Source organism: Ranitomeya imitator, chromosome 8, assembly GCF_032444005.1.
Source record: "Ranitomeya imitator isolate aRanImi1 chromosome 8, aRanImi1.pri, whole genome shotgun sequence".
NCBI classification, from domain to species: Eukaryota; Metazoa; Chordata; class Amphibia; order Anura; family Dendrobatidae; genus Ranitomeya; species Ranitomeya imitator.
The window spans coordinates 127,149,498-127,176,657 of NC_091289.1; the positions used below are offsets into that span (position 1 = coordinate 127,149,498).

At 45.8% G+C, this 27,160-nt stretch overlaps 1 protein-coding gene across 1 annotated transcript in view; it reads left to right on the plus strand.

The window, feature by feature from the left end:
- ZBTB41 (zinc finger and BTB domain containing 41) overlaps positions 1 to 27,160 on the plus strand; it is a 68,602-nt gene that overhangs the window by 12,399 nt on the left and 29,043 nt on the right. The window contains exons 3-8 of the mRNA XM_069737365.1: positions 6,784 to 6,853; positions 9,075 to 9,222; positions 19,053 to 19,182; positions 22,701 to 22,796; positions 23,127 to 23,233; positions 26,015 to 26,120. Of these exons, the coding sequence (XP_069593466.1) occupies positions 6,784 to 6,853; positions 9,075 to 9,222; positions 19,053 to 19,182; positions 22,701 to 22,796; positions 23,127 to 23,233; positions 26,015 to 26,120 (657 nt within the window). The remainder of the gene's footprint in view (positions 1 to 6,783; positions 6,854 to 9,074; positions 9,223 to 19,052; positions 19,183 to 22,700; positions 22,797 to 23,126; positions 23,234 to 26,014; positions 26,121 to 27,160) is intronic.

The window sequence follows — 27,160 nt, forward strand, 5'->3', positions numbered from 1 at the left end:
TTCAGCGTGCCGATGTTATAGCTACCAGAAAAGCTGTTTTAAGGGATAACATTTTGATTGAGGCTTCATGTAGGGGGCTCAAAGGGGTCTTTTGTTAGAGATGAAAGGACTAGATTTAGGTCCCACGGTACCGTTTTGTTTTTATGCAAAGGTTTAGCTCTACCAACTGCCTTAATGAACCTTGATACCCAATAATTATTGGCAATATTACAAGAGAACAGGGCACCAAGGGCTGATGCCTGTACTCTGTGTACTTGTAGAGAGATTTAATTCTAACCCCCTCTGCAGAAATTCTAATATTTGGCGTATCGGTACCCCTTCTTTGATGTTAAAATCTGAGAAGGCTAAGAACTTTCTCCAGGTTCTAGAGTAGATTTTTGCTGTTATCTGTTTTCTACTTTTTAGAAGGGTATCTACCAAATTTGTGGAGAAGCCTTTATCTTTTAATAACGACCGCTCAAACTCCAAGCCGTTAAATGGAGTCCCTTCACTTGTGGATGGCATATCGGTCCCTGGAAAAGCAAATTCGGGCTATCTGGTAGTACCCAGGGATCGCCTACCGACATTGTCCTGAGCCATGCAAACCAGGTTCTCCTGGGCCAGAAAGGAGCAATTAGAATGACCTTTGCACGATCTTCCCTGATTTTCCTCACCACTAGAGGTAACAGGTTCAACGGTGGGAAGGCATAAGCCAGAGGAAAATCCCATTTCATTAGGAATGCCTCCACCGCCAGCGGATTCTCCCTGGGATTCAAAGAACAAAATATTTTTACTTTTTTGTTGTCTCTTGTAGCAAATAGGTCCACCACTGGCCGACCCCATCGGCGAACAATCTGATTGAAGACGTGACCATTCCCCTTGTCTTTTGTCTTAGCATATTGCGGCTGAGAAAGTCTGCTTTTACGTTTTCCTTTCCTTTGATGTGAAGAGCAAAGATTGAAAATTTATCTCTGCCGTTTGGAACACGCGATCTGTGACCTGCATCAGAGTCTCGGAACGAGTTCCACCTTGATGATTTATATAGGTGACTGCCACCTGGTTGTCCGAGAGGATCATGACGTGGTGTCCCTGCAGATATATGAGGAGTTTTTTAACTGCTAACTCAATCGCCAATAATTCCCTTTGATTGGATGAAGACGTTGTGTACGGTTCCCATTGTCCCTGAACCACCATGTCATCCATGTGTGCCCCCCACCCTGAGGGGCTGGCATCTGTAGTTATCACCCGGGATATATCTGTTACCCAGGGAACCCCTGCCAATAAATTCTCTGTCCAGCCACCACTTTAGGGATTCAAGAGTTACCGGTCTCAAGGTTATTTTTTCCCCCCAAGGCACCCCTCAAGATTTTGTCATTAATCAACACATCTTTCTGTAGGGGTCTAGTATGAAATTGAGCCCATCTGACCGCTGGAATGCATGATTTGAGGGACCCTAGCAGGGACATAGCTTGTTGAAGGGTCATAGAGGGTGTATTAATTGCCCTGAACACCTGATGCTGAATTTGATCTAATTTCTCTATAGGGAGAAGACACTGTTGTGTGGCTGAATCTAATAATAAACCTCAGAACTTGTGAATTTTTAGGCTGTTCCAATTTAACTCTAGTTATTTCTAATTGTGACAAACAGTGCTCCATTGAATTCCCTGCTATGAGGAAATCATCGAGGTAGGGAACAATAAGAATATTAGATTCCCGTAAATGTGCCATAACCTCTGCAATTATTTTCGTAAATACTCTAGGGGCAGAAGTTATACCGAAGGGAAGTGCTCTGTACTGAAAATGGTGAACTACTCCCCCCATTAATACTGCTACCCTTAGGAATTGTTGGAAGTCTTCATGAATGGGCACATGATAATAGGCATCTTTTAAATCGACTACTACCATGAAACTATTTTTGAACAGCATCTTTATTGTTGAATTGATAGATTCCATCTTAAAGGTATGTTTGACCAGGTAACTATTAAGGTGTCTAAGATTTATGATGGTCCTCTAAGTTTTATCATGCTTCTGAATATGAAACAGGGGAGAATAAAATCCCTTTCCTCTATCAGATTTTGGAACCTCTATAAGGACATTTTTAGAACAAAGAGACCACACCTCTTCTAAAGCCGACTGTTCCAGGGGAGAAGAGCGTAACAGGGCCAATTTAAAACTATCCCGTGGGGTACAGATAAATTCAAGTGTGAGATCCCGAGATAGTGTTTTGTACCCAAACACTATTTGTGATCTCTGACCATTCTGAACAGAAATGTAATAATCTACCCCCCACCGGGATTCCGCCCCATACGCGTTATACTGACAGCTAAGTGTTTATTTTTGGGCTAACACCCCTTTCACTGGCTGCTGTTGATATCATCTATTTTTGTCTTTTTGACTGTGCATGAGTATAGGTACCTATTATTGACCATTAGAGCCCACTGGACTTTGTTTGGTTCAGCCAGTGTGTGGCTCAAGATATTCCTTTGGTATTTTTCACCAGCATAGTATCATGCTGTAGCCATACTGAGATGTGTTGCATTGTCCTGCACTCTGAAATATACTTTTTGCTAAGGGGGTGCTGCCATGCAATTTGTCTATTTTAGACTTAACCAGGTCTTTTGTTACCGTATACCTGCCCTCCCACTGCCATCTCGCCATTTATGCACATAGTTGTATCTAATGCTGGTGTACAATGGGACCGTTACATTGAAACGCTGGGAGTATACTACTTTATATATATATTTTTTTTTTTTCCAGTGTTTTGTGGCTTTATATGGGATGTTATTGAGGGAGTACGGTATATAGGTTTTTTGTGCACCTTAGTTTTTCTCTACCCTACATCTTCCTTCATTTCTTTTTATTGCTCATTGTTTTCCCTCCTATAGCTGACTAGTTACATTAATAGGGATAGCAGGTGTCAGCCGTCGCGGAGTGGGGGCGCCAAAATATCTATCAGGGTGCCAACCTCCACTGTCAGGAAGGGATAGTAGGTGAGTGTAGGGCTATCTGTGAGGAAAGGTGCACTTAGTGGATTCGTTTTTGTATTCCATTTTTCTGTGTTCACTGGGAAGTGGTATTTTTTTAGACTATTTCTAAATAAATATATTTGTTTTTAAAGGGATTATATGTTACACGGTCTCTAATTGGTCTAGCCAGACCATCATTGACCTGGCTGTACAGTTTGAAGCCACCGCAGGTCTTAAAGAACCGGCCGTCATTTCCCAGGTACCCTTTAGAAAAGTGTCCGCCTTCCTGTCAAGGGGGTCCTTAAGGGTTCCCATATCCTCAAAGAGAAGAGATGCCTGTTTCGCCACCTTGGCTATTGCCGCATCTAATTTAGGGGCCTTTTCCCAATTGCTAAGTTCTTGAATTTTTTCATTTAGCAGAAAAACTCTACGCTTCTTTTGCTCCAATCCAATAAACATAATCTCCTCTTTGGATAGCTGAGGTTTGGGTTCTGTTATGCCCATTGTCCCTCTGACCGCTTTAACTAACTTATCTATCCTTTCAAGGGGTAGACAAAAGCGAGCAGTGTCTTCATCCAAGGAAGCGGACGATGCAGCTGAACCGCAGGAAACTTCATCCCTATCCTCATCCGCTGAAGAATCCGAGATCAACGGAGCTTTGTATTTAGAGCTTCCTGCTTGAGATAGGCACTTTATGGGTTGTTTAACTTCCATTCTGACCATCTCTTTCAGGCTTGCTGCCATAGTAAGGGATTCTTCCGCTACCTACCTGAGGGGGCAAGTAAGGCAATCTAATCTATGCAGATGTAATGCTCTCACCCCCTCCCCCTTCCTGAGACCTCACCGTCTGCTGGATACAGGGGGCACATAGTTTTTTAGGGCACAAATCATGTAAGGGAACTCCGCAGATGGCACATTCTCTGTGTTTCGCCTTACTGATGCATTTCTTCCCCTACAACAAAACATATGAGGGGAATCACGTCACTGGGTGAACTTTCTCGGAGATCACTTACCAGTGGCTGCCCAAAGAGAGAGATACCGGAATACGAGGGGGATTCTTCCTAGCTGATGCTCCCGAGCCCTGTCTGGAGGAGCTTTTGCGTCCAGGACCAAAATTTGGATCACCTAAACACTCTTCGTGTGTTAGGGGTTGGGGTCCTGCCAGCTAGACCTATGAGGATACGGTGTGGTAGAACATGCCGTACTCATAGTTTGACTGTTCACACTGTATCCCTTCCAATGTAAAGGAGAAGATCCATCTGAAAAAGAAGACATTACAGGTAGACAGCGAAAACTGAGGTAGATGTAGGTCTAGTGAAAGACCCGTGTCCACCTCCTCCTGACATGAAGCTAAACTGATTAACCCCAGTCGGTGGGGTGTACACTATGGGGCAAGAGCTAACTTTTTTTTGTGCATAGGGTCAGCCTCCTAGTGGTAGCAGCATACACCCATGGTTTCCTGTGTTCCCCAATGAAGGCTCCAAGAAACAGATTTTACAATGAGTAACAAAAAATCCTGTTTTACTTACACACAAGTTGTAAAGTTCATTTTGAGTTTACCAAAAAACATTTGGGAGACTCCCCAAATGTATGGAGGAAGGTGCTGTGGTCAGCTGAGACCAAAATTGAATTCGTTGGCCCAGGTAAACGCTGTGTCTGGTGCCAAACCAACACAGCTCATCACCCCAAGAACATCATCCCCACAGTGAAACATGGTGTTGGCAGCATCATGCTGTGGGGATGTTTTTTGATAGAAGGTACAGGGAAAATGGCCCCAGTGAAGGGTAAGATGGATGGTGCGAAATACAGAGATATTCTTGAGCAAAACCTGTTTGTTAGTGATTTGAGACTGAGATGGAGGTTCACCTTCCAACAAGACAATGACCCAAAGCATACTGCTAAGGCAACACTCGAGTGGCTTAAGGGGAAACGTGTAAATGTTTTGGAGTGGCCCTAGTCAAAGCACAGACCTTAATCTAATTGAGAATATGTAAATCAGACTTGAAGATTGCTGTTCACCAGAAGAAACCATCTAACTTGAAGGAACTAGAGCAGTTTTGCCCAGTGGCAAGATGTGGAAAGCTCATAGAGATTTATCTAAAGCGACTTGCAGCTGTAATTGCCACAAAAGGTGGCTCCACAAAGTACTGACTTTAGGGGGTTAATAATTATTCACAATGAAGTTCTCAATTATTTTGTCCTATTTGGTGTTTGTTTCACAATAAAAATAAAACTAAATGTTCACACTTGTATGCATGTACTTTACATGAACTCGTACAAACCCTCAAAGAACCCAGTGAAATTCTAGGTTGTGAGGTAGCAAAGCATGAAAAATGCCAAGCGGGATAATACTTTCTCAAGCCACTGTAGGAAACGGACCATCATTGCTCTTCAGCTTGTAAGCGCTGCACTGAAGCTAGCCGGGGTTAGGAAATATCAGTGTGCTCCAGAGATCCCAGGCAGCTTCAGATCAGCATTTACAAGTATAATATCAAAGGTCTTGTATACACTGTGCATAGCCAGCCACCGCAGCTAGACCGCAGTGGTGGGCATTCACCTAGGCGACGAGCTGTAGACAAAAGAAATGTTTTAATATCACAAGAATGGCTAAAACTGACGCAGAAAATTGCAATTGTGATATTTGTTTTTACAAGCACTATGCACATTATGCATTTGGGAATAGCCCTTTAATTAAAGAAAACAAGGTAAGGCTCTTCCATAAATTCGATTTTGGATTGTGGGGTTAATTTTAATGACCTGTGTGACCCACAAATGTCTCTTACATCCTTCTCTTCCATATTGAAAGTGATGGACTCCTAGTAGAATTGTGAAACCAAAAATGATTGTCCTCGGGAACCAATGGGCACTGTCAGTTCTGTATAAAGGACATGTGAATCTTGGATACAAGGTGTTGTTGGCAGCGAGGCCGCTTTGTCTGTAAGGCCTCTTTCACACGTCCGTCCTGCTGCGTCGCCGAGATGTAGCGACGGACATGTGTCAAAACGTATGTGACGTGTGCACTGGGCCCGTCTTTCTGATGGACCCGCTGAGGCTATGTGCACCTGTTGTGTATGCGTCTAAGCAGCAGTTTTCCGCTGCGAAAAGGCATACACAATACAAACCAGGTTAAAAATAATAAAAAATCGCAGTATCCTCACCTACCGGCGTCCCGCACAGCGATGCTCCCGGCAGCTAGCGTTCCTAGTAATACATTGCGAAATCGTGAGACCGCGAGATTTTGCAATGTATTACTAGGAACGCTAGCTGCCAGGAGCATCGGTGACGCTGCACGGGACGTCGGTAGGTGAGAATATTGCGATTTTAATTTTTTTTTATTTTTACCATTCTGTTTTGTTACTATTGATGCTGCATAGGCAGAATCAATAGTAAAAAGAGAAAGAGAGCGAGAGAATTTCCCTGATGAAAATTCTTCCACGCATGCTCTCTTTGAAAAGACAGGACCCGTCGCTGGATTCCTGCTTTTCACAGGCAGCGACGCATCCTGCGCCCATAGGCTTCCATTGTAACCAGTGACGGGCAGCGCAGGATGCATCGCTGACTGATTTTCCGACGTGCAGAAAAAAAACTTTCCTCTGAACGTTTTCTCTGCCCGACGGACCGGTTTTTATGCAGGATCCAGTGCACGACGGATGAAACTGATGGCCATCCGTCACAATCCGTCACTAATACAAGTCTATGAGAAAATGCAGGATCCTGCAAATTTTTTTGCAGGATCCTGTATTTTCAAAAATCGATGGATTGTGATGGGAGCTGAAATACGGAGGTGTGAAAGAGGCCGAAGATGGTTATAACACATGAGGCCCATTATGTCTTATAGGTTCCACGCTGAGAGTGCCCAAGAGTTCCTCGCCATCAAAAGGATAAAGAGCGACGGATGGAAATGCGATGTGAGTAAGATGCTGTGCGCACACTAAGAGCTGGGAAATCTAACCACACACGGGCACATCTAATGTCTCTACCACATGTAGACTAGATGGTCTTCAATGGTGTGTGTCTGACATCATTATTTTTATCATATAATCCCCTGAAAAACAGGGATGAAATATGCAGTGAAAAAGCTCAGGTCCAGCTTGTTTTTTTTTTCTTTTTTTACGTCATCCATTGTGTGATTTTTTTCAGGTACATTTGAAGCAATACCAAACTATGTAGCCTTTTGTATGGAATGATGAAAAATAGAATTAAAACTTTGGGGAAAAAAAATTGGGTTGTCATCATTATCAGATATCCATAACTTTTAAAAAGAGAATCTGTTACCAGGTTTTGCCATCCAATTTGAAAGCAGCTGAAAGAAGCCGTCCTCCCATCAAAATGTTCCTCCTCTTAATATATTGCAATCATCATTTTATATAGCACTGAGTACTTACAATTGCTCATTTTGCCATTCACCCCAGCTAATTCGTCTCTTTTCCATTAGGTCTATGGCATCACGTGATTAAAAACTGTCTGTTTTATCACTAGAGGACTAGTCATGTAGTCAATATTCATGAGCTCTGTATAACTTTGCCCCACCTGGTAGTTTTCTGCCTATGCACAGTGTACACAGAAAGCTGCCGAACAGTGATGTTGAGGGGATGGGGGAGTTATAGAGAGCTCAGCATTTACAGAACTGGCAGATCTACAGGAGAGAAAACAGTGATTTTATCAAATCTACAGCAAGCAGCTGCTCGAAAAAACCCAGGGACATATTCCCTTTAATTTTTCGGTGGACCTGTGAGGGCTTACGAGCCCCGTGCTGACATTTTTATTGTTGCAATTATAGGGTCCATAACATTGTTTGATTGCTTTTCATTACGTTTTTGTTTTGGAGACCTGTTGAGGAAAAAAAAATGCAAGATGGAGATCAATATTCTTCTGTTCAGACAAATGTGACTTCATCGACACCAAATTTGGTATTTTCTTACATTTAGCAGTTTTTATTTGGAAAAAGGGGGTCATTTAAACTTTTGAATATTTAAAAAAAAATGTTTTTCACTTTTTATTATTGTACTTAGTTCAGTTGTGCAGTGTATTGTAAAATGACTGGTCTGCAAGCCACAGGCAAGGCTCTGTAGAAATACAGAATAATGCAGAAGACCCCCCCCCCCCCCACTTGCCATGGTACAGGGATCACCACGCTCATAACCCACACACTGAGAAGATATGACAGGTTTTACCTCCATTGATGTTTCTTCTAGCCTCCTTCACCGGCCGTCCTGTAATATACAGGAATCCATCATTAATTGCTTCATCTATCAGTATGTGCAGCATGAACAGCAGCACAGATCACCCCTGTGTTTACATGCTGCACAGGATCTTTACCCTCAAAATGTGCACACAGTGGTGTCTCTCCGCTCAGACGCTGGAGGTTTCACATAGTGGGGAGCAGGACTTCAGCCATATTTTTTTTTCATCACCTTTTAAAAAAAATTTGTACCACATTTTTTATGCATTTTTTTTTCTTTTGCAGCCACATTTATTGGTGCAACAGAAAACAATGTTGAAAATGCTTAATAAATGTGGCGCACGACATGTATGCCCGAATTGTGCTGCATTATAGAGTATGCCAGCAGATTTTGGTTATGTAATCTGACAGCAGCATTATGACAGAGACCCTGATTCCAGAGATGTATTGCTTAGTTTACTGGGGGCACCAGTTGTGATAGATTAGTCACTTTTCTCTGCTGTAGAAGTAGCCTTGGCACACCACTGATTGGCAGCTTTCTGTGTACATTGTATAGTAAGAGCGCTGCTAATCACTGGTGGGAGTGCTGTTGGACCAGGAGGCACAAGGCACCTTGTCCTGTAATGATGATCTCCTGCTGATAAAACACTTGTAACTTCGACACACAACCGGGTAAGTGACACATCACTGTAATCAGGGTTTCTTCCCCTACATCACGGTGCTCTCTGATTACATAATAAATCTGCCCCAGTATTCTAGAAATGGGACTATAAGCAAGAAAATGATTTAAGTATCAGATTGGGATTTTGTAGGTTACATTCATATCAGAGGAGCAGATGTGAAGTCGGTTTCTTTCACCTATGTCCAATCCTTTACCCTTTGCACCTCTCCAGCGTTGGATTTCCCTTCCCTGCGCCTTTCTCACGTTTTTGCCTTTCTGCCTTTAGATCTGCACTAAATCGTTCACGCGGCGGCCCCACTTACAGGAGCACATGATTCTGCACTCGCAGGACAAGCCCTTCAAATGCACGTACTGCGATGAAAAGTTTAAATCGCGCTTCAAAAGGCTGAAGCATCAAGAAAAGAATCACCTGGGTAAGAAGTTCATACTGTGCACAGACATGAGGGGGTTGGTAACTGGAAGGAACAGTCAGCAGAGCTCTCTATATAGTCCTCTCTCCACACGTCTGCTACGGCCATGTGATCACAGACGGGGAGGTCGCGGGGACTGCTGCTGCCTGTTGTCACGTCTTACCCACTTCAGGGTGTACACATAGAGGGCAGGGTGACAGAGCGGGGACAGTCCCACACTGCAAGGAGTGATCCTACGTTTTTTACCCCCTTCCCTCTGTGTTGTGGTGTAGAAACACCACAGGGAAACTGATTTGGGAACTGATCCCATAGCTTTACATAGGATCGTCCTCATTCGTCCAGTACATCAGTTATGTGACTGCAGCCTTATGAACCTTGCAGTGAGGGTGGTCATGTGACTGCAAGTGTGCGATGTGCATACTCCCGGCCACATTCTGACTAGATGCATCTGTGCTCGCTCACTACACATGCATTGACTGAGGCAATGCCGTCCATATATTTGGCATGTGACTGCAAGTATGCACATCACAAACTTGCAGTCATGTGTCCGGAGAATCCTCACTGCCCACAGTGCATGCGCTGCGAGAATTCACAAGTCTGCAGTAATATTGAGTGACTTCAAATTGTACACCAAGGCTGGACGATCCCTTTAACGTGCCAATATAATTTCTCCTTCGCCACATTGGGGGACACAGAACCATGGTGTTATGCTGCTGCCACTCCTCCCCTACAGTATACACCCTCCTGCTGGCTTCCAGAGACCCAGTTCAAGCTTAGTGTCCGTAGGAGGCACACTGGGTCTGCTATTCAGACCAAAGCTTTTTGTTTTTTTTCCTTCTACTATTTATTCCTTTTACCTGGACGAAGGGGCGACGGAACCTTTCAAGGCTTCGATCTCCCCGAACCATCAACAGGCGAGCACGGAGAGTGTCGCCTCTCCGTATCCTCTCCTGCTACGTAGGATACCACTGCCTGGGCTGATTCTAGGGGCAATGGGCCCCTTCAAGGGCACCGATCTCCCCCCTCCCTTATCAGACGAGCACTGGAATGGTACCTCCATGTATCCTCTCCTGCAGCCAGGCCTATTGCCGGACATTTTGCCCTTCCCACCAGGTTTTACCCTCGGCTGTTCAAAGGCACTCTCCATCGTGGCGTCTGTGCAGCACTGAAAAAGCGGATGATGGAAGGAGGCGGACGGTTCCTCTCCACCCCCCTTTCAAGGGGATAGTGGATGGAGGCTCCCCAACCCTGCACCGTCCTAACTACCCCGGGCACAGCTCTGAACATCCCCTTCACATTCAGGGTAAGTGCACCGGGAGGGGTCGTTTTTTTTCGGCGGTCATAGGAGGGCTCTATAGCTGGTCCGCGGGTGCGCGCCGGCCGAAGCCATAAATTTAATCCCCGGCTTCAGCCTTGTGTAGGCCGCATCCAGGTAAGCCCCGCCCACCGCTCGCATCATTCTGGCGGCTCCGCCCCCAGATCTGGCGCTTCTCGCTCCTAGAGAGACTACCTCCCAGCTCTCGGCAGCCATTTTTTCCCACTGCACAGCAGCTCTGGCCACCCTCTGCACGTGCAAGCACTCCTGGATGCCGGTTTACTCAGCGCCATCATTTTCAGATTGCGGGACACAGGACCTGGGTAAAGAGACTGCACTAGGTGCTTCCCTGCAGCTTTTCCACATATCGCTTCCACTAGCAGTTCTTTCATTTATATTGGGGTACATCATGTCGCAGTCAAAGACTACAAAGGTACATACTACCTTTTTCACTGCGTATACCACCTGCCAGGCTCCTCTCCCTCAAAGCTCCCCTCTCTGCTCAGCCTGTGATGCCCAATGTGCCCAGGAGCCCTCCGCCGCTACTGACCCCAGTGTATCTAGCCCCCCTGAGTGGGTCGCGTCACTGTCACAATCCATGGCTTCGCTGGCCAAGGCGATTGAATCCCTTCATGACCCCTCTGGGGAGCGGGCCACTTGTCTACCTGGGTTAAGAGACCCCTCCCTTACAGGGGAATCATCGGCCAGCGGGGACCGCTCTCATCTGAAGGAGGTACGGACATCCAGAAAACGGATCCACACTACCTCTCCTGAGCATTCACCACGCCACTCAGCCTCTGGTAGCTCCACTTCTCGCTCACCCTCTCCAGGGGTTCGCAGCGATCATGACTCTGAGTATGAGTCTGAGGCATTCTTGGACCCGGATTCTCCGGAGTTTCAATCAACTGTGGATTCCCTCATTGAAGCGGTCAATCATGCGCTACAGGTTGATGATTACCCTCATTCGGCTCCGGATCATGCGGTATCTTTTACAAGAACCAAGCGATCCCATAGGGGGTTCGCCTCCCATCCGGATTTTTTAGATATAGTCAGACGACACAGGGAGCGACCGGATAAGCGCTTTACGTGTAAAAAGACCCTGGGAATTAAATATCCCTTTTCCGCAGATCTTGTCAAAGATTGGACTGAACCTCCACTAGTAGATCCTCCGGTATCGCGTTTGGCTACCAAAACGCTTTTATCTGTACCTGATGGTGCTTCAATTAAAAATCCCACAGAACGCCAGATAGATTCCCTGGCTCGCTCAGTGTATGAAGCCTCAGGTTCCTCGCTATTCCCTTCCTTCGCTGCGGCATGGGTCGCAAAAGCAGTGGTTTTCTGGGCAGATGCCCTTGCAAAATCCATTCAGGACCAGGCTCTGAGGCGGCAGATCTCGCCAAACAAATCGCTATGGCTGGAGACTATGTGATGTACGAGTCTTTAGAAGCAGCAGACTGTGCGGCAATTGCTGCCTCAAATGCCGTTACCATTAGAAGAGCACTATGGCTTAGAGAGTGGCACGTGGATTCATCTAAAAAGTCCCTGATTTCTCTGCCTTTTCAGAGCGGACGTCTGTTTGGAGAAATACTAGACCAGCTTAATTCCGATGCTACAGGAGGGAAAAGCAAATTCCTCCTGCAGCACAGGCCTAAATCTGCTTTTCAGCGTCAGCAACATTTTCGCTTTCAGCCCTTTCACAGTAGCCCATTCTGGTCCTCCACAGCCTTGTCCAGATCAGAACGATCTCCACGTACAGACAGAGACTCTCGGCCCTCATTCAGGCCGAATCAGTCCTGGCGAGGCAAGCCAAGGCAACCCAGAACTAGGGGATCCAGGCCCTCCAGATTTCCTTCACAATGACTCGGGGAGTCTTCCGGTCGACATCACCAAAGTAGGCGGACGCCTGCTTCTCTTTCAACATGTCTGGCTTTACGTCATCCACGACGAACGGGTCAGAGACCAGGTGTCTTCCCGTTACAAAATAGAGTTCTCCGCCTCCCCTCCAGCTCTGTTTTTCCCTCTCGTCTTACAAGTTCAGGAGCTCAGTCTCGCGCGCTTCACCGCGCCATCGAGTCTCTCTGACAAAATGGGGTCATTGTTCTGGTTCCAGAATGCGAGAGATTCAGAGGTTTTTACTCAAACCTCTTCGTCGTTCCAAAAAAGGACAGGACGGTGCGCCCTATTTTGGATCTAAAGCTCCTAAACAAATATGTAAAGGTCCGGACCTTCAGGATTGAATCCCTCCGGTCAGTCATCTTCTCAATGGAGAATTTTTAGCATCAATAGACATCAAAGATGCTTATCTCCATATCCCAATCTTCCCGCCACATCAAAGGTTCCTGCGTTTTGCCATCCATGAGGACCATTTTCAATTTACGGCCTTACCCTTTGGCCTTGCCACCGCGCCCAGGGTATTCACAAAGGTCATGGCGGCGGTAATGGCCATTCTTCATTCCCGAGGAGTGGTCGTGTTGCCATACTTAGGACGGACCTTTGATTAGGAGGTCGTCTATCATGCCTGCAAAACAAGCATCCGCATTACCTTGGATACCCTTTCACGCCTGGGCTGGCTAATCAACTTAGACAAGTCCTCCCCTGTCCCATCCCGTTGAATCTCCTTCCTAGGCATGATCCTGGACACGTCCAAGGGGCTGGTCCTACTTCCTCGGTCCAAGGCCCAAGCGCTTCAACAGGGAGCCCAGACACTTTGTCGTGCCTTCCCTCATTCCATTTGTTTTGCCATGAGGATCCTGGTGCAAATTGTGGCCGCAATTGAAGCGATTCCCTTCGCCCAACTAAATCTCCGTCCCTTACAACAGGCTCTACTGGACAATTGGGACAGGAGTCCCTTATCCCTCTATCGGCCATGTCCTCTGCCCCCGCGGATCAGGCAGGCACTCAAATGGTGGACTTTGGAGTCATCTCTCAGCCAGGGAAGGTCTTTTCTACCAATTCACTGGCTGGTGGTAACTACCGATGCCAGTCTCCTCGGTTGGGGAGCGGTATTTCACCACCACACTGCCCAGGGACGTTGGACGATTCGGGAGTTGAGACTTCCGATAAACATCTTGGAGATTCGAGCGATCAGATTTTCCCTGAGACATTTTCACTTCCTCCTTGCGGGTCACCCAATTCAAATTCAATCAGACAACGTCACAGCGGTGGCGTACATAAACCATCAGGGGAGCAGGGTGGCGATGCGGGAAGTCTCTCGCATTCTCCGCTGGGCCGAGCACAACCGCTCCACCATTTCTGCAGTGCACATTCCAGGCGTCGAGAACTGGGCAGCGGACTTTCTCAGCCGTCAGTGTCTCGCCTCGGGGGAGTGGGAACTCCATCCGGAGGTCTTCCAGCAGATTTGTCTTTGCTGGGGGACTCCGGACGTGGATCTGATGGCGTCCAGACTGAACGCAAAGGTTCCCAACTTCATAGCGCGTTCCCGGGATCCTCAAGCCATTGGGGTGGATGCACTGATATTCTCATGGCATCAGTTCCATCTCCCGTACGTGTTTCCTCCGCTTCCTTTACTACTGAAGGTAATCCGGAAAATCAAGATGGAGGGTGTTCCTTTGATCCTAGTCGCCCCGAATTGGCCACGTCGCGCATGGTATGCGGAGCTCGTTCAACTCGTATCCGACATTCCCGTGCGGCTACCAGATCGCCCAGATCTGCTTTGCCAAGGGCCGATCTACCACCAGAACTCAGGGGCCCTACGTTTAACGGCGTGGCTGTTGAAACCTGGATCATAACTCAAGCTGGTTTCTCCCAGCAAGTCATTGCTACCATGATTAACGCTCGCAAGACGTCTTCCGCTCGCATTTATCACCGCACCTGGAAAGCCTTCTCATGGTGCAGGCTCCGTGGACGTCCCCCTCTCGCCTTTTCTATTCCCTCCATTCTGGAATTTCTCCAGTCCGGCTTGGATTCCGGTCTGGCGCTCAGTTCCCTCAAGGGTCAGATCTCGGCATTATCCGTGTTGTTCCATCGTAAGATTGCTGCTAACCTACAAGTCAGGACTTTCTTTCATGGGGTCTCCCACGTAGTACTCCCCTATAGAATGCCGTTAGAGACTTGGGATCTCAATTTGGTCCTGAGTGTTCTTCAGGAGTCCCCTTTTGAACTTCTACAGGATGTCTCGCTGATTGTCCTCTCCTGGAAGGTCGCCTTCCTTGTGGCAGTAACCTCTATCAGGCGAGTCTCAGAGTTGGCTGCCCTCTCTTGCTGGGCGCCCTTCCTTTTTCCTTCCACCAGGACAAAGTAGTCCTACGTCCATCTCTGTCTTTTCTTCCCAAGGTGGTTTCATCCTTCCACCTTAACGAAGACATCGTTCTTCCTTCCTTCTGCCCACAGCCAAGACATAGGGTTGAAAAGGCCCTTCACACCTTGGACGTGGTAAAGGCCCTCAGGAGGTATGTTTCTAGGACTGCCCCCTTCCGGAAATCGGACTCCCTCTTTGTGCTCCCTGTGGGTCACAGAAAGGGTTTAGCCGCTTCTAAAGCCACGATAGCCAGATGGATCCAATCAGCTATTCAAGAATCTTATCGGGTCAGGGGCAGACCTATCCCGGCGGGGATTAGGGCTCACTCAAATCGGTTGGTGGGTGCTTCCTGGGCCATTCGGCACCAGGCGTCGGCAGAGCAGGTTTGCAAGGCTGCAACATGGTCCAGCCTGCATACCTTCACGAAGCACTACAATGTCCACACTCAATCTTCTGCGGATGCGGCCCTTGGCAGACGTGTTCTGCAAGCGGCTGTTGCACATTTATATTCAGATGGTACACGGAGTTATTTGGTTGTGTTGTTCCCCACCCAGGGACTGCTTTGGGACGTCCCATGGCCCTGTGTCCCCCAATTTGGCGAAGGAGAAATAGGGATTTTTGTGTACTCACTGTAAAATCCTTTTCTTCGAGCCTCTCATTGGGGGACACAGCTCCCACCCTGTTAGCCTTATGGCTTTTCTTTTTGGCTCTTTGCTTACTCTGTCATGTTGTACTCTAATATTTTATGTTGTTAATAATCTCCTGCTTTAACACTGAACTGGGTCTCTGGAAGCCAGGATGAGGGTGTATACTGCAGGGGAGGAGCTAACTTTTTTTTGTCTCAACTTAGTGTCAGTCTCCTAGTGACAGCAGCATAACACCCCATGGTTCTGTGTCCCCCAATGAGTGGTTCGGAGAAAAGGATTTTACGGTGAATACACAAAAATCCCTATTTTGTATACTTTCATTGTATTCAGTTGATAACACAACACATTTTACTTGGTTCAGGAAAGGTGAAGGGCAAACACATCAGTAATGGGGTCCCGTAGGACCCATTGCGGTCTCAATCATACTGACAGGAAGAATAGGAATGTATGCAGTGCTATAATTTCTCATATCTGCCAAAACTGGAGACATGGGGTTTAGATGGAGCTTGTAGCGGTAGTGTAGGCAGAGTCATAGTTGGGCGGACTCAGAAATGTCATCTTTGCATTCCAGGCAGTCTAAACGTGTGAACTGAGTTTGCTCTTCTTTCTCTCATTTGCATCTTGGAAAATGTTATATGTTCATCAGTCGCTGCATAGTTTCTGGAGCTTCTTAGCTTTCTACTTGCCAGATGTGATGGAAGGGGGGACGGTGCAATCAGGAATGACAGTTTGGACCAGCAGCATGATTACGTCACTGGCATAAACTGTGCTTGCTTCAATGCTGGACACACTGCACCATTTCTTTTGCAGTGTCAGAAGAGTGCAGGAGCACTGAAGCCATCTGCGTCCAGCAAACTTCAAAGCAATGCTTACAAGATCTATCGTTAAACAAAAAAAAAAAAATGTTTTTTGTATGGTGTCCTATACTCAGGACCACATATTTGTAGAGGGATCATGTATCACATACTATCAAAAGACCACGCTCCTGTATATTCGATGCTTGTATGGTGTCCTATTCTCAGGACCCCATGTTTGTAGAGGGATCATATATACTATTGGATCCCCAACCTGTAGCTCTGGAGCCACATGTGGCTCGCGAGCCTGTGATTTGTGGCTCGCGGCTGCCTGCCAGCTTGGTGCATTACACCAGGTGTAAATAACTATTAAGAGCAGATCTCTAAATGGTGACTTTTGTGTGTAGCCCTGTACAGAAGACCAGATCTGAATGGGGGTGAGATAGAAAACCGTGGAGCTTGGCATACTGCCTTGGTGTGATTTCAGTGGAAAAGCTTTGGTTTTCATTATACCGGTAATGGAGGCTCCAGGTGTCACTAGTGAGAGTAGGGAAGGAGCTGGTTGTGGCTCGCCACCCTCTTTCAGAGCTGAATGTGGCTCACCACCCTCTTTCATAGGTGGATGTGGCTCTCAAGGTCAGAAAGGTTGGGGACCTCTGACATCACTCTTGATGTATATTTGCTGCTTGTATGGTGTCCTGTACTCTGGACCCCATGTTTGTAGAGGGATCATGTATCATATACTATTAGAAGACCAAGCTCTTGCTATGTATTTGCCGCTTGTATGGTGTCCTATACTTAGGGCCTCATGTTTGTGTATGGATCATATGTCATATACTATTAGAAGACCACGCTCCTGCTGTATATTTGCTGCTTGTATGGTGTCCTATACTCAGGACCTTATGTTTGTATAGGTATCATGTATCACATACTATCAAAAGACCATGCTCCCTCTGTATGGTGTCCTATATTCTGGACCCCATGTTAGTATGTGATACATTATGCCTATACAATCAGAAGACAACGCACCCGCTGTATATTTCCTTCTTGTATGGCGTCCTATACTCAGGACTCCATGTTTGTGTAGGGATTATTTATCACGTGCAGTTAGAAGACCACTCTCCTTTATATTTGCTGCTTGCTTATTGTCCTATACTTGGGATCTTTACACAATCCCTACACAGTAATAGGGTCCAGAGTATTATTATTATTATTTATTGTTATAGCGCCATTTATTCCATGGCGCTTTACATGTGAGGAGGGGGTATACAAAATAATAACAAGTACAATAATCTTAAGCAATACAAGTCATAACTGGTACAGGAGGAGAGAGGACCCTGCCCGCAAAGGCTCACAATCTACACGGGATGGGTGAGGATAGAGATGGTCGTGCAGCGGTTTGGTCGATCGGTGGTTACTGCACTTTGTAGGCTTGGCGGAAGAGGTGGGTCTTCAGGCTCTTTTTGAAGGTTTTGATGGTAGGTGAGAGTCTGATGTGTTGTGGTAGAGAGTTCCAGAGTAGGGGTGATACGCGGGAGAAGTCTTGTATACGATTGTGGGAAGAGGAGATAAGAGGGGAGTAGAGAAGGAGATCTTGTGAGGATCGGAGGTTGCATGCAGGAGAGTACCGGGAGACGAGGTCACAGATGAATGGAGGAGACAGGTTGTGGATGGCTTTGTACGTCATGGTTAGGGTTTTGTACTGGAGTCTCTGGGCAATGGGGAGACAGTGAAGGGATTGACAGAGGGGAGAGGCCGGGAAATAGTGGGGGGACAGGTGGATTAGTCGGGCAGCAGAGTTTAGAATAGATTGGAGGGGTGCGAGAGTGTTAGAGGGGAGGCCACAGAGCAGGAGGTTGCAGTAGTCAAGGCGAGAGATGATGAGGGCATGGACTAGGGTTTTTGCAGACTCTTGGTTGAGGAATGTACGGATTCGTGAAATATTTTTGAGTTGAAGTCGGCAGGAAGTGGAAAGAGCTTGGATATGTGGTTTGAAGGAGAGATCAGCGTCAAGGATTACCCCGAGGCAGCGAGCTTGTGGGACTGGGGAGAGTGGGCAGCCATTTACTGTAATGGATAGGTTCGTTGGGGGGGTCGCGTGAGATGGGGGAAAGATGATGAATTCTGTTTTGTCCATGTTAAGTTTGAGAAATCTAGCGAAGAAGAAGGATGAAATAGCGGACAGACATTGAGGGATTCTGGTTAGTAGGGAGGTGATACCTGGTCCAGAGATGTAGATCTGTGTATCATCAGCATAGAGAGGATACTGAAAGCCATGAGATTCTATGAGCTGTCCCAGGCCAAAGGTGTAAATGGAGAAGAGCAGGGGCCCTAGGACTGAACCTTGTGGGACTCCAACAGATAGGGGGCGAGGTGAGGAGGTGGTGTGTGAGTGGGAGACGCTGAATGTCCGGTCTGTTAGGTATGATGAGATCCAGGATAGGGCCAAGTCTGTGATGCCAAGGGATGAGAGGGTCTGTAATAATAGGGAATGGTCCACTGTGTCAAAGGCAGCCGACAGGTCCAGGAGGAGGAGGACAGGACAAGCAGCAAGTATACTGCAGGAGTGTGGTCTACTGATTGAGTGGGGATTGTGTATCACATACAATCAGTAGACCATACTCCTGCTGTATTTTTGCTGTTTGTGTGATGTCCTGTACTCTGGACCCCATGTCTGTATAGTGGTCATGTATTAAATGCTGTAGAAAATCTTCATAAATGGACATCTCCTTCTTGTTTTATAATATAGGAAATAAATACCAGCCCACAAAAATGACGTCCGTAAATGCACAATTTCATGGATTCTCTTTGCCTTTTAGGACCCTTCCCCTGTAATATTTGTGGCCATCAATTTAATGACTCGGGAAATCTAAAGCGTCACATTGAGTATACACATGGAGGAAAGAGGAAGTGGACGTGCTTCATCTGTGGAAAATCGGTAAGAGAAAGGTAAGGAATGTAAAAAGTGGGAAGTGGAGATCAGCCGGCAGCATATTCCATGTAGGTCAGACCGGGTTAGACATTTTGTTATGAAGTCCCTTGTACCGCTCTGCTTCTGCACCTCCTTCCTGCTGAAGGGGATTTTCGCCTTTGCACTTTTGTTTTATTTTCTTTCAAGACTACTACATTTTATATTTTTCTATATTGGGCCTTGTTTTTAGCATAAGGAGGTGTAATTTTGAGAGTTAAAAAAATTCCAAATGCGATTAAAATAACTCAAAAACAGACATATTGTATAAAATAAAAGCCATTGTCTGAAACCCCCAAATGTTTAAATTTTTCCATCGGTGGAGCTGTGTAAGAGCTTGTTTTTTGTATGGAGTGCTGACATTTTTATTGATGCTATTCTAGGATCAAATTCTTTTAATTGCTTGTTTTACAGGAGCTGCTGTGACCAAAGTAAGTTAATGCTAGCAGTTTTTTTTTTTGGTTTATGGTGTTTACCAAAGGGGTTAAATAATTTTATATTACTCTGTCGCCTCATTGGGGGACACAGGATCATGGGTGTTATGCTGCTGTCCACTAGGAGGCGACACTATGCATAATCTGAAAAAGATTAACCGTGGCTCCTCCTCTGCAGTATACACCCCTGGACGGTGTCAGCCTTCTCCAGTTTTTGCTTAGTGTCGCATAGGAGGCACACCTAAGATTTTTTACTCCGTTTTTTTTTCTCTTTCCCCGACGGATTACAGATGAAGAAAAGTGGGTCTCCTGTGAGACTCCTGGCATGTACCCAAGATAAAAACATAACAAATCAATACTGCACTCATCAAAGTGACCAACGACCTCCTGACAGCAAAATGTAACGGTGACCACTCTCTGCTCATTCTTCTCGATCTTTCTGCAGCTTTCGACACTGTTGACCACCCTCTCCTACTCTCTAGGCTCCAGTCACTTGGCATTAAGGACACTGCTCTCTCCTGGTTCTCCTCCTAACTTTCTGACCGCTCCTTCAGTGTTCTGTTCTCCGGCTCCACTTCATCTTCTCTTCCTCTCACTGTCGGGGTTCCTCAGGGCTCAGTCCTTGGCCCCATTCTCTTCTCCCTCTACACAGCCCCAATTGGACAGACCATCAGCAGATTTGGCTTTCAGTACCATCTTTATGCCGACGTCACACAACTATATACGTCATCCCCTGGCCTTACTCCTGCTGTACTACAGAACGCCACTGACTGTCTGTCCGCAGTCTCCAACATCATGTCCGCTCTCTATCTGAAACTCAACCTCTCCAAAACTGAACTTCTTCTGCTGCTCCCACCATCTACTAACCTCCCTAAATCTGACGTTTCCCTCTCCGTGGGTGGCACCATAATAACACCCCGGCAGCAGGCGCGCTGTCTGGGTGTTATGTTTGACTCCGATCTCTCCTTCACATCCCATATACAATCTCTTGCCCGCTCCTGCCGCTTACACCTAAAGAACGTCTCTAGAATCCACCCTTTTCTCACCATAGAAACAACAAAAACCCTCACTGTCGCCCTGATCCACTCCCGCCTGGACTACTGCAACGCTCTATTAATTGGCCTCCGCCTCACTCGACTTTCCCCTCTCCAGTCAATCCTTAATGCAGCAGCCAGGGTCGTCTATCTAGCTAATCGTTACTCAGATGCATCCGCTCTTCTGCCCATTCATTACAGGATACAATTCAAAGTACTTGTTCTCACCCACAAAGCTCTCCACAGTGCGGCACCCCCTTACATCTCCTCCCTCATTTCTGTCTATCGGCCTAACCGACCTCTTCGCTCTGCAAATGACTTTCGACTAACCTCTGCACTAATCCGTACCTCCCACTCCCGACTACAAGACTTCTCCCGTGCTGCGCCAATCCTCTGGAATGTTCTACCCCAAGAAATTAGGACCATCCACAATTTGCATAGTTTTAGGCGCTCCCTCAAAACACATTTGATCAGAGCGGCCTATCATGTTCCCTAATCAGTTATTTTGTTTGTGTGTGTGTAGCCCATTCACTACTTCCATCAATCCCCTGCTCCCGAAGATGGCTGGACCATCATTGTAAATACATCATTGTAAATACACACCTATACTTTGTATTTCCCCCACCTCATTGTAGATTGTAAGCTCTCACGAGCAGGGTCGTCTTGTGTTGCTTTAATTATTGTATTGTTAACATTGTTACTTATGACTGTTGTGTTTGAAGCTGTTAAACTGTAAAGCGCTGCGGAATATGTTGGCGCTATATAAATAAAGATTATTATTATTATTAATACACTGCAGTAAGTAAATAAATAGCAATAGTGCATGAACATAATATAGTGTGCTTAGGTAGCATACTTTTGATTAAAAACAAATCATACAAGCCATCCCACCACGTCACGGTGAACCTATTCGGCCCGGTCCTAACCTCTAGTATTAAAACTTTACCATTTGTCAATGTGACTAAGAGTTGAGAAGGCCCGAGACCTGGCTAATACACACCCAGACATGGGGAACTACTTGAATATAATGTTCAGCTCAAAGAGAAGGGTGACCACATGTTTATTTACACAGAGCGCAAAAGAACTGAAACAAAAACTTAGAGTGATGAACTGGAATACAAGTTGGTGTGCATGCAGCGTGTAGGCGCCTGTTCACACTGGCCACTAATCAGACAAAATGTCACTTGACACATGGTAAGGTTTTAAAACTATAGATTAGGACCATCCCAAATAGGGTCACCGTGATGTGGTGGGCTGGCCCTATATTATTTTCATGCACTATTTATTTACTGCAGGGTATTTGCTTATAGTGTGTTTATTTTGGTTGTCTGTTTATTGGCCAGTGTGAATAGGGGCCTACAGGCTGCATGCACACCAACTTGTATTCCAATTCATCGCTTTAGATTTTTTGCTTAAAGAGACTTTTCATAGGTGCACCAACATGGCAGCCAAGTGGGCTTTCTGCATGCCCCCTCCTGCTATGCCATTTTATCAGCACAAGGCTCATTGTACGAGGGGTAATGGGCACCTAGAATGGTGCTTCCTTGAGGACTACACACTTTAAATGCAACTTTCATAGATTTACAGTGACCTAAAGGGGGTTTTACAGCAGCGATCACCGCTACAATTGCTGATGTTATGGGTAGATGTTATAGCAAAACTTGAATTGCCAAGAAAGATGCAGGCTCAGTTTCTGAGCCCGCTCCAAGCTCCTTCACCCGGTGTGGAGCATAGATATACATCACACATGGGGAAGAAAGAAAAGAAATGTTGTAGCATTCTATAGCTTGTCACATACGGGGCCTGTTGTAAGTTTCTGACATGCTTACTGAGGTGTAAACATGCTCTCTGCAGATTTCGAGGATTATCTGTTACTTTTTATAGGTCTTAGTATGTATGCTGCACATCATTATATTATGGGGAAAAATATTTCTTAAAACTTCCAAAATGTTTACAATCAATTTAGGAAATGTGTATAAATGTACGGTACTGTACGGGGACTGAGGTTTTATTTTTCTTACTTTTTTGTAGGACAACATTAAAGGAGCATCTAAGAATTCACAGTGGGGAAAAGCCACATCTTTGCAGTATCTGTGGGCAGAACTTCCGACACGGTAGTTCCTACAGGTAACGATGGGTTGAGTGCCACTGTTGGACCTATAAGGCCATATTCACACGTTCAGGATCTGCTGACACTGTGCAGTTATTGCAGGTGATAGGAGCACGCTTCTCCCCAGTCTGTTGCAGTGATTGAGCTTCAGGGGTAATGTGCTCTAGTTCTCCATGGCTGTGCATTCAGCATGGAGAATCTGCAGATTAGCCTCATTCAATTACACAGTGGATTTGTCTATAAAGAAATATCCCAACACGTGTGAGCATGGCCTATCCATCGTGCGTTTAAGAGACTTGTTTTATATTGAAGCCAGCCAAAACAAATCCCATGTCCCTGTCTCATAGACTCCATCTTCGTGTCCATCATGATGATAAACGCTATGAGTGTGATGAATGTGGGAAGACGTTCATTCGCCATGATCACCTCACTAAACACAAAAAGATACATTCTGGTAAGGTGATGTTAACCATATATTAAAATAATCTGTATATTGTATTTCCAACTATTGTAACTATGATGTAAGAAGGACCAGAAATGTTAGCAGTAGGCCATATTGTAATTTTATCTCTAGGCTTTTTTATAGCATTTGGAGAAATATTTTCTGGAGGCTCCATTATACTGACTTTACTTTTTTTGCTTACATCAGTAAGGTTGTTCCAAAATCTTGGAGAGCTGACTACAGATCTTTTAGGCTTCCTAAAAGCCTTTTGTCTGAGACTGTCTTGATGATGTTGACGTCAGGACTATGGCAAGGACAAGGGCTCATTGTTCTTCTTTCCTCTGAAGACAGTTCTTAGTGACATTGGCTGTATGTTTTAGGTTGTTGTCCTTCTGCGGAATAAATTTGGAGCCAATCAGATGCCTCCTTTACGGTATTGCATGATGGATAAGTGTCTGCCTCTGTTCCTCAGCATTTGAAGGCACCAAGAAGTGGGCAATGTTGAGTACCGCAGACCTTGACCAAGGAAACACATCATAATAATAAATAATAATTTCATTTATATAGCACCAACATATTCCGCAGCACTTTACATTATAGAGGGGACCTGTACAGTCAATAGACATTACAGCATAACAATAAACACAGATCAACACGGATACCAAGAGGAATGAGGGCCCTGCTCGCAAGCTTACAATCTATGAGCATGCTTACTTCTCTTCAAAACCGGGAGATGTCTAGCAGTGCCATGAAGAGATAGAAGGATTTGCACAGAGCTACATCCACCAAAGATCTGTGGTTAGTTCACCAAGATGTTTGGAACAACCTCCCTGCTCAATTCCTTCAAAAACTGTGTGCAAGTACAAGTGAACCTAGAAGAATTGGTGCCGCTTTGAAGACAAAGGGGAGGTTGCACTAAATGTTTCACGTGTTGATCTGTTACTGAGATTCTGCCACCTTGTGGATGAACATGTGGCACACTGTGGCATCTATATATGTGGGCCAATGAAGGGGGCTTGATACCTAATTGTTTATACTATAGAGGGCGCTGTGGGCCACACTCACCAGCCTGTTGGGTTTTAAGGAGAACAACGCCGTGCAAATCACTCACCAGCGAAAAGTGTCTCCTGCAACATGCGCATACAGTAGAAACTTTGTACGGCGTGATGTAGGTGGTACCAAGCGGGGAGAAAGGGGAGCTGTTTCATCCAAGCTCACAAATATATAATACTATAATCTATAGACATTACATTTGTAACACCAAACAGGAAAAGTTGCGGAATTCTGTAAATCGTGGGATGTATAGACATACTAATGATATGCAAGTTGTGAAGAAATGGAAACTACATTTTAAAAATGGCGAAAGGATATCTGGCACTCGGTAAGTGAATTACAATATTCAAGTTTATTTCTGGAACATAAGTGTAGACAGGACAGCTCAGCCGACTGCTGCGGCTAACTCCTGTGCCCGCTGCTAAAGAGAAATTAATATTCACTGCCCTGGCAATGGATATTAATTTCTTTGTAATAGCGCACACATTGACCGCCGCAGCAGCCGACTCCTGCAGTTGCCCGGCGATCACATGTGGCGCTACTTAAAGGGAACCTGTAACTCCCCCCCACCCCCCCCCCCCCAGGCATTTGTAACTAAAAGATCCACCTTGTGCAGCACTAATGCTGCATTCTGACAAAGTGGCTCTTTTAGTTCTTGTTCCTGGCACTGCTGAAAGAATCGTTTATCAAATTTGTCTCTCATATCTTGAAATCACCAGGGGGGCAGATCTTTCCCCCCTAACACAGATGCACCACAGCCGTCACTCAGGGCCTCTGCGCGCCGGGCGCCACCTCCTCTTCCTTAATTGGCATCCCCAGCGCCTGCGCTGTAAGTTCGAAGGGCAGCGCAACTGCGCATGCCTGAAAAAAACCCGCAGTTGCGCTGCCCTTCGAACTTACAGTGCAGGCGCCAGGGACGCTAATGAAGGAAGAGGAGGTGGCATGCAGAGGCCCTGAGTGATGGCTGTGGTGCGTTTGTGTTAGGGGTGAAAGACCTGCCCCCCCCAGCGATTTCAAGGTATGAGGGACAAATTTGATAAACGATTCTTTCAGCAGTGGCAGGAACAAGAACTAAAAGAGCCACCTTGTCGGAATGCAGCATTAGTGCTGCACAAGGTGGCTTTTAGTTACAAACGCATGGGGGGGTGACAGGTTCCCTTTAAGAGAAATGAATATTCACCGCTCTCCACTCACATGGAGAGAGGTGAAAATTCAATTCTCTTACGTAGTGGCACACGTGACTGCCTGGCAGCTGACACACTGCACGCTACTTAATAGCAATGAATACTCACTGCCCTCCATGCACATAGTTCCAGCGTGGGGAGCGGTGAGTATTCCAGCAGCTGTGTTTTGCTTGTGAGCAGCACATGACGTCCCTGCTGCTTACAAGCATAATGCAGCTGCTGGCACCGAAACAAGACGATGCGAAGGCACGCCAGGAAGGTAAGTGTAATGGATTCTTTTTTTTTTTGTTTTTGATGGGGGCCAATCATACAAGATAAGGATTGGGCCATGCATACAAGGACAGGGATGGGGCCATGCATACAAGGATAGGGATGGAGCCACGCATACAAGGACAGGGAAGGAGACATCCCTGGATGAATTTATTGTCCTGCTTTACAATAGCTCCTATTATTCGGTGTAGATCCGTGCGCCCTACCTACAGTATGTACACATAGCTATTTGGAGTAGGGAAGTACACTGATATAAAAGATAAGAATTTGTTTTATTTTTTCAAAGGCGAGAAAGCCCATCAGTGTGAAGAATGTGGGAAATGCTTTGGCCGTCGAGACCATTTAACTGTACATTACAAAAGTGTTCATCTGGGAGAGAAGGTTTGGCAGAAGTAAGTCTGATATAAATATGTATATGATATAACTCTGTGCCTTGTCCAGTTACTGTGACCACTGCAGATAGTTGTGCAGTGTGTAATATGTGTGTACATGTTTGTTCTTGCGCTCACTATTCTATAGGTTTTTAAAACATGGTCTTCCATTAAACTTCCATTTACACTTAATAACATTACTGCCTCAGTTCATCAAAGCAGTTTTGCTGAAATTCTGTCATAAATTACTTTGAAAAGTTGAAAAAATTTTGGCGGAACGGTGACACATTGGGCGCGTGACACTATAGCTCGTGCACCATGCCAGAAACGTTACTCCAGTCAAGATGGAGACCAGTGCCACTTTTCAGATGCTCCAGATTCCTTAAAGGGACTTTGTCAGCACCGAACGACTGTTCAAACTAAGTCCAGGCGCTTGGTGCACCATGGCAGGGCCAGCCATGTATATACACCTTCACTCCTGCTTGGTTTCCATCTATGTTCACCTTTCTCTATCCCTATGAAGCCAGAGCTGTCTGTAAAAGAAGACAGGGATGGGGGGAGTTCATTTAAAGGCCACGTTCAGTATTTTACCTCAGTATGTGTAAGCCAAAACCAGGAGAGGAACAATCAGAGGAAAAGTATAATAGAAACACGACACCACTTCTGTATTTGTCACCCGCTCCTGGTTTTGGCTTACAGAAACTGAGGTAAAATACTGACCAAAGACTGATAGTGACCTAACTGTTTGGCCCCACCATGATGGACCAAGTGGCTGGACGTAGTTTAAATTGTAATTTCTTTATCGCCTCTCATTGGGGGACACAAATCTCTGGGCAAAACCGTCAATGAAGAAGACCTGGGAGTATGGGTGGATGACAAACTCATGTTCAGTGGCCAGTGTCAGGCAGCTGCTACCAAGGCAAATAAAATAATGGGATGCATTAAAAGAGGCATAGATGCTCATGAGGAGAAAATAATTTTACCTCTATACAAGTCACTATTGCGACCACACTTAGAATACTGTGTACAGTTCTGGTCTCCGGTGTATAAGAAAGACATAG